This window comes from Heptranchias perlo, chromosome 7 (genome assembly GCF_035084215.1).
Source record: "Heptranchias perlo isolate sHepPer1 chromosome 7, sHepPer1.hap1, whole genome shotgun sequence".
Taxonomy (NCBI): domain Eukaryota; kingdom Metazoa; phylum Chordata; class Chondrichthyes; order Hexanchiformes; family Hexanchidae; genus Heptranchias; species Heptranchias perlo.
In genome coordinates, this window is record NC_090331.1 from 11822600 (window position 1) to 11836720 (window position 14121).

Sequence of the window (14121 nt, forward strand, 5' to 3'; positions counted from 1 at the left end):
ATGATTAGTCAACAACTCTATCATCGTTGTATCACGGTAGACGGAGAGCTGGATGGTCCTTGGGTTTTTTCTCGTCTAGTAATTCCGATGTCCCCCTGTGATCCATGGGCCTTTGTCTTGATGTTTGGCTCCATCTGATGGCGCTTCAGGAAACTGCAACTCTTTACTGCAGTCGGGAGCAGTAGACGGGGTAAATTTCCTCGGGGCTTCTCCCGCTCCGCCACCCTGTAACCTCAATGGAAGCTCGACAGAAACCCCCCCACCCACACTCCGCTAATTCAGTACAGACCGGGAGTCAGACTGACACCTTCCCGTGGGTTCGATTCCCTCTGTGTCCTTATTTTGTTTTAAAACAGTGAAATGATTGTTTAAATGATTTAAATGAGGCTGACTTTGGAAGGATGAGGCAGGAATTGAACACAATAGACTGGGCAGAACTATTAACGGATAAAACTACAGACGAACAGTAGGAGGTATTCAAAAAAATATTTGGTCGAATACAACACCTGTAAGTACCCCTAAAGGGCGAGAGCTTTACTTGTGTAATTAAACAACCCTGGTCAACAAGGGAAGTGAGAGATCGTGGAAAACTAAAAGAAAGGGCTCATACGAAGGCAAGGAACAGTAGAGATCCCACGGACCGGGAGAGATATGAAGAACAGCAAAGGGATACAAAGAAAGTGGGAAGAGCTGCAAAAAGGGAATACGAGACACAGCTTGTGAGGGATATTAAGGACGACAATAAAGGTTTTTACAAATATACAGAGAAAGAGGGTGACGAAGAGTAATGTGGGCCCCTTAACGACAGACGCGGCTGATATTGTAATTGGAAATCAGGAAACGGCAGACTTACTAAATAGCGACTTTGTATTGGTCTTCACAGTAGAAGATGAGGTCAAAATACCAGAGATACGAGGAAAACGAAAAAATAACTCAAGGGGAGGAACTGACCAGATTCAATATAAGTAAAAAAAAGAATGGGGATGGAGATTGAAGATGGAGAAATCTCCAGGACCCAATGGTTTCCACCCCAGGGTATTAAAAAAATTGTTGATGCGTTGGTCATGATCTTCCAAAACTCTCTCAATTCAGGAATTGTCCCCTTGGATTGGAAAACTGCCAATGTCACTCCATTATTTAAGAAGGGCAGGAGAGACGAACTAGGAAATGACAGGCCTATTAGTCTAACATCAGTTGTAGAGAAGTTACTTAGAACCATAGAACCATAGAAAAGATACAGCATGGAAGGGGGCCATTCGGCCCATTGTGTCCGCGCCGGCTCGAAGAACAACCATGTGCCCATTCTCATCCCACCTTCCAGCACTCGGTCCGTAGCCCTGCAGTTTACAGCACTTTAGGTGCAGGTCCAGGTACTTTTTAAAAGAGTTGAGGGTCCCTGCCTCTACCATCAATTCGGGCAGTGAATTCCATACACCCACCACCCTCTGGGTAAAAAAGTTTTACCTCATGTCCCCTCTAATCCTTCCACCAATCAGCTTAAATCTATGTCCTCTAGTTCTTGGACTCTCCGCTAGGGGAAACAGGTACTTCCTGTCTACTCTCTCTGGGCCCCTCATAATTTTGTACACCTCAATCAAGTCTCCCCTCAGCTTCCTCTGCTCCAAGGAAAACAACCCCAGCCTATCCAATCTCTCCTCATAGCTGCAATTTTCAAGCCCTGGCAACATTCTTGTAAATCTTCTCTGCACTCTCCATAGCAATTATGTCCTTCCTGTAATGTGGTGACCAGAACTGTGCACAATACTCCAGCTGTGGCCTTATCAGTGTTTTATACAGTTCCATCATTACATCCCTGCTTTTGTATTCTATACCTCGGCTAATAATGGAGAGCATTCCGTATGCCTTCTTCACAACCTTATCTACCTGTACTGCCACCTTCAGGGACCTGTGCACATGCACTCCAAGGTCTCTCACTTCCTCTACTCCTCTCAATATATTCCCGTTTACTGCGTATTCCCTTTTGTTGTTTGCCCTCCCTAAGTGCATTACCTCACACTTCTCCAGGTTGAACTCCATTTGCCACTTTTCCGCCCGCTCCACCAACCCATTGATATCTTCTTGGAGTCTACAGCTATCCTCTTCACTATCAACTACACGGCCAATTTTCGTGCTGTCTGCAAATTTGCCAATCATGCCCCCTACATTCAAGTCCAAATCATTAATATATACCACAAACAGCAAGGGACCCACCTCTGAGCCCTGTGGCACACCACTGGAAACGGATTTCCATTCGCAAAGACATCCATCAACTTTTACCCTTTGTTTCCTGTCACTGAGCCAATTTTGGATCCAATTCACCACATTTCCCTGTATCCCATGGGCTTTTACCTTTCTGACCAGTCTGCCATGTGGGACCTTGTCAAATGCCCTACTAAAATCCATGTAGACAACATCCACTGCATTACCCTCATCAATCCTCCTTGTCACTTCCTCAAAGAATTCAATCAGATTTGTAAGGCATGACCTTCCCTGAACAAATCCATGCTGACTATCCCTGATTAAACCATGCATTTCCAAGTGACAGTTTATCCTATCTCTCAGAATTGATTCTAATAGTTTGCCCACCACCGAGGGAAGACTGACCGGCCTATAATTGTTTGGCCTTTGCCTGGTGCCCTTTTTAAACAATGGTACTACGTTTGCAGTCTTCCAGTCCAGTTTAAAAAAGGAGGGAAAGAAAAAACAGGGAATTACAGGCCAGTTAGCCTAACATCAGTAGTGGGGAAAATGCTCGAGTCTGTTATAAAAGATGTGATAACAGAACACTTGGAGGGTATTAGCGGGATTGGACAAAGTCAGCATGGGTTTATGAAAGGGAAATCATGCTTAACAAATCTACTGGAGTTTTTTGAGGATGTAACTAGTAGAATGGATAGGGGAGAACCAGTGGATGTGGTGTATTTGGATTTTCAGAAGGCTTTTGATAAGGTCCCACACAAGAGGTTAGTGTGCAAAATTAAAGCACATGGGATTGGGGGGAATATATTGGCATGGATTGAGAATTGGTTGACAGAGAGGAAACAGAGAGTAGGAATAAATGGGTCTTTTTCCGGGTGGCAGGCAGTGACTAGTGGGGTACCGCAGGGATCAGTGCTTGGGCCCCAGCTATTCACAATATATATCAATGATTTGGATGAGGGAACTAAATGTAACATTTCCAAGTTTGCAGACGACATAAAGCTGGGGTGGAATGTGAGCTGTGAGGAGGATGCAAAGTTGGGTGAGTGGGCAAGAACATGGCAGATGCAGTATAACGTGGATAAATGTGAGGTTATCTACTTTGGTTGTAAAAACAGAAAGACAGATTATTATCTGAATGGTGATAGATTGGGAAAAGGGGAGGTGCAAAGAGACCTGGGTATCCTTGTACACCAGTCGCTGAAAGTGAGCATTCAGGTGCAGCAGGCAGTTAGGAAGGCGAATGGTATGTTGATGTTCATTGCAAGAGGATTTGAGTACAGGAGCGGGGATGTCTTACTGCAGTTGTACAGGGCCTTGGTGAGACCACATCTGGAGTATTGTGTGCAGTTTTGGTCTCCTTATCTGAGGAAGGATGTCCTTGCCATAGCGGGAGTGCAACGAAGGTTTACCAGACTGATTCCTGGGATGGCGGGTATGAGAAGAGATTGGGTCGATTAGGCCTATATTCACTAGAGTTCAGAAGAATGAGAGGTGATCTCATCGAAACATATAAAATTCTAACAGGACGAGACAGACTAGATGTTCCCGATGGTTGGGGAGTCCAGAACCAGGGGTCACAGTCTCAGGATACGGGGTATGCCATTCACTCAGAGGGTGGTGAACCTATGGAATTCTCCACCACAGAAGGCAGTGGAGGCCAAGTCATTAGATATATTCAAGCAGGAGATAGATATATTTCTTAATGCTAAAGGAATCAAGGGATATGGGGAAAAAGCGGGAACAGGGTACTGAGCTGGCGATCAGCCATGATCATTTTGAATGGCGGAGCAGGCCCAAAGGGCTGAATGTCCTACTCTTTTCCTATTTTCTATGTTTCTATGTCCTCTGGTACCTCCCCTGTATCTAGTGAGGATTGGAAAATGACCCTCAGAGCATCCGTTATTTCCTCCCTGGCTTCCTTCAATAGCCTAGGAAACAATCCATCTGGCCCTGGTGACTTATCAACTTTCAAGGATTCCAATCCCTCTAGTACTTCCTCTCTCATTATGTTTACCTTATCCAATATTTCACCCCTCTCCTCTTTAACTACTATGTCCGAATCATCCCTTTCCTTTGTGAATACGGAGACAAAATATTCATTTAAAACCCTACCCACATCCTCTGCTTCTACACACAAGTTACCCTTATCATCCCTGATAGGTCCCACCTTTTCCTTAGCTATCCTCTTGTTCTTAATGTACTGATAAAACATCTTTGGGTTTTCTTTAATCTTACTAGCTAATATCTTTTCATGCCCTCTCTTTGCTTTCCTTATTTCCTTTTTTATGTCATCCCTGTACTTTCTATACTCCTCTAGGCTTTCTACAGTATTTAGTTTTCTGTGACAGTCATAAGCTTTCTTTTTCTGCTTTATCTTGCCCCATATACTTCTAGACAACCAGGGGGCTCTAAATTTGGCAGTGCCACCCTTTATCTTTGAGGGGACGTGTCTGCATTGTACCCGTAGAATTTCACTTTTTATTAGATTAGGTGAATGGGCAAAACTGTGGCAAATGGAATTCAATGTAGACAAATGTGAGGTCATCCACTTTGGATCAAAAAAGGATAGAACAGGGTACTTTCTAAATGGTAAAAAGTTAAAAACAGTGGATGTCCAAAGGGACTTAGGGGTTCAGGTACATCGATCATTGAAGTGTCATGAACAGGTGCAGAAAATAATCAAGAAGGCAAATGGAATGCTGGCCTTTATATCTAGAGGACTTGAGTACAAGGGGGCAGAAATTATGCTGCAGCTATACAAAACCCTGGTTAGACCGCACCTGGAGTACTGTGAGCAGTTCTGGGCACCGCAGCTTCCGAAGGACATATTGGCCTTGGAGGAAGTGCAGCATAGGTTTACTAGAATGATACCCGGACTTCAAGGGTTAAGTTACAAGGAAAGATTACACAAATTGGGGTTGTATTCTCAAGAGTTTTGAAGGTTAAGGGGTGATCTGATCGAAGTTTATAAGATTAAGGGGAACAGATAGGGTGGATAGAGAGAAACTATTTCCGTTGGTTGGGGATTCTAGGAGTAGGGGGCACAGTCTAAAAATTAGAGCCAAACTTTTCAGGAGCGAGATTAGAAAAAATTTCTACACACAAAGGGTTGTAGAAGTTTGGAACTCTCTTCCGCAAACGGCAATTGATACTAGCTCAATCGCTAAATTTAAATCTGAGATAGATAGCTTTTTGGCAACCAAAGGTATTAAGGGATATGGGCCAAAGGCAGGTATATGGAGTTAGATCACAGATCAGCCATGATCTTATCAAATGGCGGAGCAGGCACGAGGGGCTGAATGGCCTACTCCTGTTCCTATGTTCCGATGTTCCTATTGCCTCCCACTGGCTTGCCATTGATTTCTCCTCAAGTAGTTGTGTCCAGTCCACTTCTGCCAAATCACCTCTTAGTTCTGTAAAATTTGCCTTTCCCCAATTTAAAATGTTTACTCCTGACTTAACTTTGTCCTTTTCCATAATAATGTTAAAACTAACTGAATTGTGGTCACTATCCCCAAAAAGTCACCCACTGTCACTTCACCCCCCAGGACTAAATCTAGAATTGCATCCCCTCTTGTTGGTCTTGTCATGTACTGGCTAAAAAAGTTCTCCTGGACACCGATCAAGAATTTTGCACCCTCTCTGCCCCTCACACTGTTTGAATCCCAGTTGATGTTCGGGTAGTTGAAGTCCCCTACTATTAGTGCCCTCAGAAATTTGCCTACATATTTGTTCTTCTATCTCCCTTTCGCTATTCGGGGGTCTATAGTACACTCCTAGTATTGTGACTGCCCCTTTTTTATTTCTTATCTCAACCCATATATCCATTTAGCATATCATCCCTTCTCACAACTGTAATTGATTCTTTAACCAATAATGCTACCCCCCTCCTTTTTTATCACCCACTCTATCCTGCCTGAAAATTAGCCCCCTCTTTAGGCCAGGTTCCGTTATAGCAATGATATCATGCTGCCATGTGTCTATCTGTGCCCTTGGCTCATCTGCTTTGTTTGTAATACTCCTTGCATTGAAGTAAATACCCTTTAACCCTGTCAAATTCCTGTACTGAACACTATTTAACCTTTGCTTCTTTTGCCTTTCTGAGTCGCTAACTACAACACTAACTGCTTTTCTACATCCCGTTTCCTGGTCTGAATTTGTCCTATCTGTACCTGCCTTTTGGTTCCCATCCCCCTGCCATACTAGTTTAAACCCTCCCCAACAGAACTAGCAAATGCCCCTGCGAGGATATTGGTTCCGGTCCTGCTTGGGTGCAACCTGTCCAGCTTTTACAGGTCCCGCCTTTCCCAGAATCGGTCCCAATGCCTCAGGAATTTAAACCCCTCCCTCCTACACCATCTCTCAAGCCACGCATTCATCTGGACTATTCTCCTATTTCTGCTCTCTCTAGCAAGTGGCACTGGGAGTAATCCTGAGATTATTACCTTAGAGGTCCTGCTTTTTTATTTATTTCCTAACTCCCTATATTCTGCTTGCAGGACCTCATCCCTTTTTTAATCGATGTCGTTGGTACCAATATGGACCACGACCTCTGGCTGTTCGCCCTCCCCATTCAGAATGTCCTGCAACTGCTCCGTGACATCCTTGACCCCAGCACCAAGGAGGCAACATACCAGCCTGGAGTCATGTCTGCGGCCGCAGAAACACCTATCTGTTCCCCTTACGATGGAATCCCCTATCACTATTGCTCTCCCATTCTTTTTCCTCCCCTCCTATGCAGCTGAGTCACTCGTGGTGCCACGGTCTTGGCTCTTGCTGCATTCCCCTGATAAGCCATCTCCCCCAACAATATCCAAAGCGGTATATCTGTTTGAGAGGGAGATGGCCCCAGGGGACTCTTGCTCTACCTGCCTAGTCCTTTTACTCTGCCTGGCGGTCACCCATTTCCTTTCTGCCTGCATAATCTTTACCTGCGGTGTGACCACCTCCACGATAATCTCAGCATCGCGGATGCTCCACAGTGAATCCACCCGCAGCTCCAGCTCTGAAATGTGGTTAGCCAGTAACTGCAGCTGGACACACTTCCTGCACACATGGTCGCCAGGGACACCGGCAGTGTCCATGACTTCCCACATAGCGCAGGAGGAGCATATCATGGGTGTGAGCTCTGCTGCCATGACTTGCCCTAGATTAAGCTCGTTAGTTACTCCCTTTAAGGAATCTGTTATTAGGGACAGAGTGACTGAGCACTTGGACAAACATAAACTGATCAGAGAGAGACAGCATGGATTTATAAAGGGTAACGAACCTAGTTGAATTTTTTGAGGCGGTAACAAACGTGGTAGATAAAGGAGTATCTATGGATGTTATTTATACGGACTTCCAGAAGGCATTCGACAAGGTTCCACATAAGAGACTATTAACAAAAATGACAGCACATGGAATTGGAGGCAATCTATTTGACTTGGATAGGGAATTGGTTATGAGGTAGGAGACAGAGTAGTGATAATGGGTATGTACTCAAATTGGCAGGATGTGATTAGTGGTGTCCCCCAGGGATATGTAGTGAGGCCACAGCTTTTCACTACATTTATCATAGTATCATAATAGCTACAGCACAGGAGGAGGCCATTCGGCCCATTGTGGCTGTGCCAGCTCTTTGAAAGAGCTATCCAATTAGTCCCATTCATCTGCTTTTTCCCTATAGCCCTGTAAAATTTTTCCCTTCAAGTATTTATCCAATTTCCTTTTGAAAGTTACTTTTGAATCTGCCTGTCAGGCAGTGCATTCCAGATCATAACAACTCGTCGCGTAAAAAAAATGTTTCCTCATGTCGCCTCTGACTCTTTTGCCAATCTCCTTAAATCTGTGTCCTCTGGTTACTGACCCTCCTGCCACTGGTAACAGTTTCTCCTTATTTACTCTGTCAAAACTGTTCATGATTTTGAACACCTCTATCAAATCTCCCCTTAACCTTCTCTGTTCTAAGGAGAAAAAACCCAGCTTCTCCAGTCTCTGCACATAACTGAAGTCCCTCATCCCTGGTACCATTCTAGTAAATCTCTTCTGCAACCTCTCTAAGGCCTTGACATCCTTCTGAAAATGTGGTGCCCAGAATTGAACACAATACTCCAGCTGAGGCCTAATCAGTGTTTTATAAAGGTTTAGCATAACTTCCCTGCTTTTGTACTCTATGCCTCTATTAATAAAGCCCAGGATCCCATATGCTTTTTAAACAGCCTTCTCAACTTGTCCTGCCACCTTCAAAGATTTGTGTATGTGCACCCCCAGGTCTCTTTGATCCTGTACCCCCTTTAAAATTGTACCATTTACTTTGTTTTGCCTCTCCTCATTCTTCCTACCAAAATGCATCACTTCACACTTCTCTGTGTTATATTTTATTTGCCATGTGTCTGCCCATTTCACCAGTCTGTCTATGTCCTCCTGAAGTCCGTTACTATCCTCCACATTATTTACTACTTTTCTGAGTTTCGTGTCATCTGCAGACTTTGAAATTATGCCCTCTATACCCAAGTCCAGGTCATTAATATATAGCAAAAACAGCAATGATCCTAATACTGACCCTTGGGGAACACCACTGTGTATTTTCCTCCAGTCTGCAAAACAACCTTTCACCACTACTCTCTGCTTTCTGTCCCCGAGCCAATTTTGTATCCACGCTACCGCTGTCCCTTCAATCCCATGGGCTTTAATTTTGCTAACAAGTCTATTATGTGGTACTTCATCAAATGCCTTTTGAAAGTCCATTTACACATCAATCCCACTATCCTCATCAACCCTCTCCGTTACTTCATCAAAGAACTCAATCAAGTTAGTCAAACAAGATTTTCCTTTGACAAATCCATGCTGACTTTCATTTATTAGCCCATACTTTTCCAAGTGCCAATTTATTTTATCCCGGATTATTGTCTCTAAAAGTTTCGCCAACACCGACGTTGGGCAGACTGGCCTGTAATTGTCGGGTTTATCCCTCTCTCCTTTTTTGAACAGGGGCGTAACATTTGCAATCCTCCAGTCCTTCAGCACTGCCCACATATCTAAGGAGGATTGGAAGATTGTGGCCAGAGCCTTCGCAATTTCCACCCTTACTTCCCTCAGTAACTCAGGATGTATCCCATCTGGACCATGTGTCTTTTCGACTTTGAGTACTGTCAATCTTTTAAGTGCCTCCTCTTTATCTATTTTTATCCTATCCAATATCGCTACTACCTCCTCTTTTACTGCTACAATGGCAGCATCCTCTTCTCTAGTGAAGACGGATGCAAAGTATTCATTTAGTACCTCAGCCATGCCCTCTGCCTCCACAGGAAGATTTCCTTTTTTGTCCCTAATCAGCCCCACCCGTCCTTTAACTACCCTTTTATTATTTATATGTTTATAAAAGACTTTTGGGTTCCATCTCATGTTAGCCACTAATCTATTCTCATACTCTCTCTTTGCCCCTCTTATTCCCCTTTTTAGATCTCCTCTGCACTTTCTGTATTCAGCCTGGTTCTCTACTGTATTATGATCCTTACATTCGTCATAAGCCTCCTTTTGCTGCCTCACTTTGATCTCTGTATCTTTAGTCATCCAGGGAGCTCTGGCTTTGGATGGCATTCCTTTCCCCCTCGTATGTGTCTATTCTGTACCTGAACCAACTCCTCCTTGAGTTCAATTACTGTTGACTTATAAATGACTTGGATGAAGGAACGGAGAGACGTATATCATAAGTTTACTGATGACACTAAGTTAGATGACGCAGTCAATAGTGTAGATGGGAGCAGAAAGTTGCAAAGGAACACTGATAGATTAAGTGAGTGAGCAAAACTGTGGCAGGCGGAGCTCAATGTGGGACAGTGCGAGGTCATCCACTTTGGATCTCAGAAAGACAAATCAGATCCCGATTGCTTGCAAAGCAGCTTGCAAAGCCCAGGCCTCTCAGTTCCATTTGTATTTATATTACTTGTTTGCTGGCTTGTCCTTATTTGAATTTCGTGGGCCTGGACATTTGGAGAGGGCTGCTCTGAGCACTGTTGCTCATTGAAAGGAAAGAAAGACTTGCATTTATGTGGCGCCTTTCACAACCTCAGGACCAAAGCGCTTTACAGCCAATGAATTATTTGTTGAAATGTAGTCACCGTTGTAATGTAGGAAACGTGACAGCCAATTTGCGCACAGCAAGATCCCACAAACAGCAGTGAGATAATGACCAGATAATCTGTTTTTTAGATGTTGGTTGAGGAATAAATATTGGCCCAGGACACCGGGGAAAATTTCAAAATAGTGCCATGGGACCTTTTACATCAACTTGAGAGGGCAGACAGAGCTTCAACTGAACTTCTCATCCGGAAGACGACACCTCCAACAGCACAGCACTCCCTCAGTACTGCACTGGGTGTGTCAGTTTAGATTATGTGCTCAGGTCTTTGGATTGGGGTTTGAACCCACAACCTTCTGACTCAGAGGTGACAGTATTACCCACAGAGCCACATCTGACACCTCGGGTCCATACGATATCCAGGAGGAGTACACATGCATGCAGTGTTGGAAGGTCATGTTGGAGGGTCTGGGACGGGTAGTGTAGAGCCTGGGAGCAACCTAAAGAGGACAACAGCAGCAGCTAGGTCAATTCTTTCCTTTTCCAACAGGAATCTCTGGCCTTGGGGCTTTCTGGATACTCTGCTCTCCAGAAGTAGTGTCCAGTGTAAGAGAGGGAGGTAAAATATCAGCCCCAATAGGCTGACAAGGCCTATGTATTGAGGGGAGGGGGGATGGGGATGGGCTTGTTGAGCTTAATGGCCCATTCCTGTTTTTGGGACACAGAGTATGAGTGGTTTGAGACATGACATGTGGTAAGTGTAGCATCGCTTGGGAGGAGAAAGGTGACTTTGGACCTATGGTTCCCAGAGCTCGCCACCACTGGGGGTTTCCTCACCTCATGTCTGGGTCTGTTGTAAATTAATTGATAGAGATTGATTACTATGATTATTCAACAATTCCATTATTGTTGTATCATGCGACTACCAGGATGGGAGAAGGTGAACTAGATTGACTTTGGTCTTTTCTCGTCTAGCAATCCCTATGTAAACATTCATACGTTCTTATTTCAACTCAGATTTGTGTCAGTTAACACATCAACATCAGCTACATCATTAAATAAATTTAAAACAGAAACAGACAGTTTCCTAGAAGTAAAGGGAATTAGGGGTTACGGGGAGCGGGCAGGAAATTGGACATGAATTTAGATTTGAGGTTAGGATCAGATCAGCCATGATCTTATTGAATGGCGGAGCAGGCTCGAGGGGCCGATTGGTCTACTCCTGCTCCTATTTCTTATGTTCTTATGTTCTATCATCAGAGAGGCTCATGAGCAACTCAATACCTGCGAATAAGAGAACTCCACTCCAGTTATGGAGAACATCACTTCTCCAGCAGACATCAAGACGTACTGAGGAACTTGCCATCCAATGTGCAATACATTTGCTTTAATATCTTCGAACTTCCAAATCGACATGCTGCCTTCCTCGGGCTGAAGACAAGTAAAACAAAACAGATTTAAGTCAATGCCTCCCAATACCGCAAGAGATATTGCAATAAAGTGCAGGGGATCCAATGATGTTTTGATCAACACGAGCGAGCCTCGCCAACAGGAGCTTGGAGGCAAGATGTCAGGAACCTTCTAGAAAGCAGCTGCTGAAGTCTTCAGCAAGGTCATTGACAATTGATTGTTTCCTCAGGATGTTTTTTATTTTTTCAAAGCTGAGCCATTTGCACGTTAACTAAAGGGTCGAGATACGATAAATTCAATCACTAAAGCTAAAATGGTACTCAATTCTAGTTCCCGCCTAAACAGGCAGCATTAAAAGATCTTTCGAAAACTTACAATGATTTAGAAAAAAATGTTTTAAAAAGTTTTGACCTGATCATAGAATCGTACATCACAGATGAAGGCATTTCAGCCCATCGTGCCTGTGCCGGCTCTTTTGAAAGAGTTATCCAATTGGTCCCACTCCCCCCTGCTCTTTACCCATAGCCCTGCAAATTTTCATGAATAATGATGTTGAGTTTCACACTCACACTCACCATCATACTCATAATGATGGTATATGCTGCTCCAAAGTCTATCAGTCCGACATCCACGTCATATTCCATTGCCCCAACTTTGCACATTCCTGTGTATCTGTATGGAAGATAGAAACAATCAGAGAAAAGAGCACGGATCCTGGTTCTTGCTAGGTTATTATTACATAGAATTGCATGGAATGTACAGCACAGAAACAGGCCAATCGGCGCAACTGGTCTCTGCCGGTATTTAAGCTCCGCACGAGCCTCTTCCCACCCCTCTTCATCTAACCCTATCAGCATATCCTTCTATTCCTTTCTCCCTCATGTGTTTGTCTAGCTTCCCCTTAAATGCATCTATGCTAATCGCCTCAACTACTCCTTGTGGCAGCAAGTTCCACATTCTAACCGCTCTCTGGGTAAAGAAGTTTCTCCTGAATTTCTTGTTGGATTTATTGGTGATGATCTTATATTTATGGCCCCTAGTTTTGGTCTCCCCCGCAAGAGGAAACATTTTCTTTACGTCTACCCTATCGAACCCTTTCATAATCTTAAAGACCTCTATTATGTAGCCCCTCAGCCTTCACTTTTGAAGAGAAAAGAGCCCCATGGTGTTGGGTTAGAAGAGCAGTAGAGTACAAACTAAAAAAAGGTTGGTCTGTCTTTTGGGCGAAAACAATTGCATTGTTCCTTGGTGTTCTTGACCTATGATGATGGGGATGGCCTCAATGAGCCTTTTGGTTTTTCCCTGTTTCTAAACATTCCTATGCTCTTAATGGCCCCACATCACAGAGGATCATCCATGAGGATGGAGTCAGTACTTCAGCGCAGTACCGAGAGAGTGCTGTACTGTCGGAGGTGCCGTCTTTACAATGAGACGTTAAACCGAGGCCCTGTCTGCCCGCTCAGGTGAACGTAAAAGATCCCACAGCACTATTCGAAGAAGGGCAGGGGAGTTCTCCCTGATGTCCTGGTCAATATTTATCTTATAACCAACATCACTAAAACAAATGATCATATTGTTGTTAGTGGGATCTTGCTGTGCGCAATTTGGCTGCTTCGTTTCCTACATTACGACAGTGACTACACTTCAAAAAGTATTTCATTGGCTGTAAAGCGCTTTGGTACATTCTGAAAGATGCTGTATAAATGCAAGTCTTTCCTTTCCTTGCCTTTATATGGAAACGATAACGATTTGAAAACAGCGAGAAAGCTGAAGAAATGAGAGACGAGGCCTGATTTTCATTCCCGTTAACACAGCCAACAATGGGCACAGGGGAAGCACAGTGGAGAGCTAAATCAGGTCCTTGTCATCTCCGTCTAGTTCCGGCCCCGCTCAAGGTTCTAGTAGGGTCCGGATTGGCCAATGGAAGGTCTCGTCCAAAGCAGGCCAATTGGACCATTTCAGATTTGGATCTGCCCATCCCTTTAACAAAGGTGGTAGCCTGTCCTGGTAGAGCCCCAAAATGGACTCGGCACCTGCACAGTTCCATTATTTAGCCTTGTGCCAAATAATGGCCACTTGTCTTTAAAGACAATCGGGTTAAGACTTGATACCCTGTACCATTTCAATGTTTACGCATCCGTTTTCTAGGTATTCCTAGGTTTTAAGATGTTACTCTACCGCAACGAAGAATTTATCGCATTCAGTGTTGAAAAATAAGAGAAAAGGAGGCTGAGGCCTTGTTTGAAGAGTGAGAGAGGAGTCCAAGGCTATAAATACCCTTTACTTTGCAATGCTGTGTAGCTGGTGCCAGAATCAATGGACCAGCACAGCGCTCAGGGTCACACAGGCCCTTGTGAGGCGGTCACCTAGCAACCTCCTGTGCCCTTTTGCACCTTCCAACATTGTCACAGAGCGGTACAGCGACTGGGGGAGCAGGAGGCCCGTCC

General features: G+C 44.2%; 1 protein-coding gene across 3 annotated transcripts in view; it reads right to left on the reverse strand.

Annotated features, from left to right (window-relative positions):
- slc15a2 (solute carrier family 15 member 2) overlaps positions 1-14121 on the reverse strand; it is a 131481-nt gene that overhangs the window by 12264 nt on the left and 105096 nt on the right. For all 3 annotated transcript variants that reach the window (XM_067987084.1, XM_067987085.1, XM_067987086.1), the window contains 2 exons: positions 12250-12346; positions 11549-11695 (listed from right to left, as the gene is read on the reverse strand). In XM_067987084.1, the coding sequence (XP_067843185.1) occupies positions 11549-11695; positions 12250-12346 (244 nt within the window). The remainder of the gene's footprint in view (positions 1-11548; positions 11696-12249; positions 12347-14121) is intronic.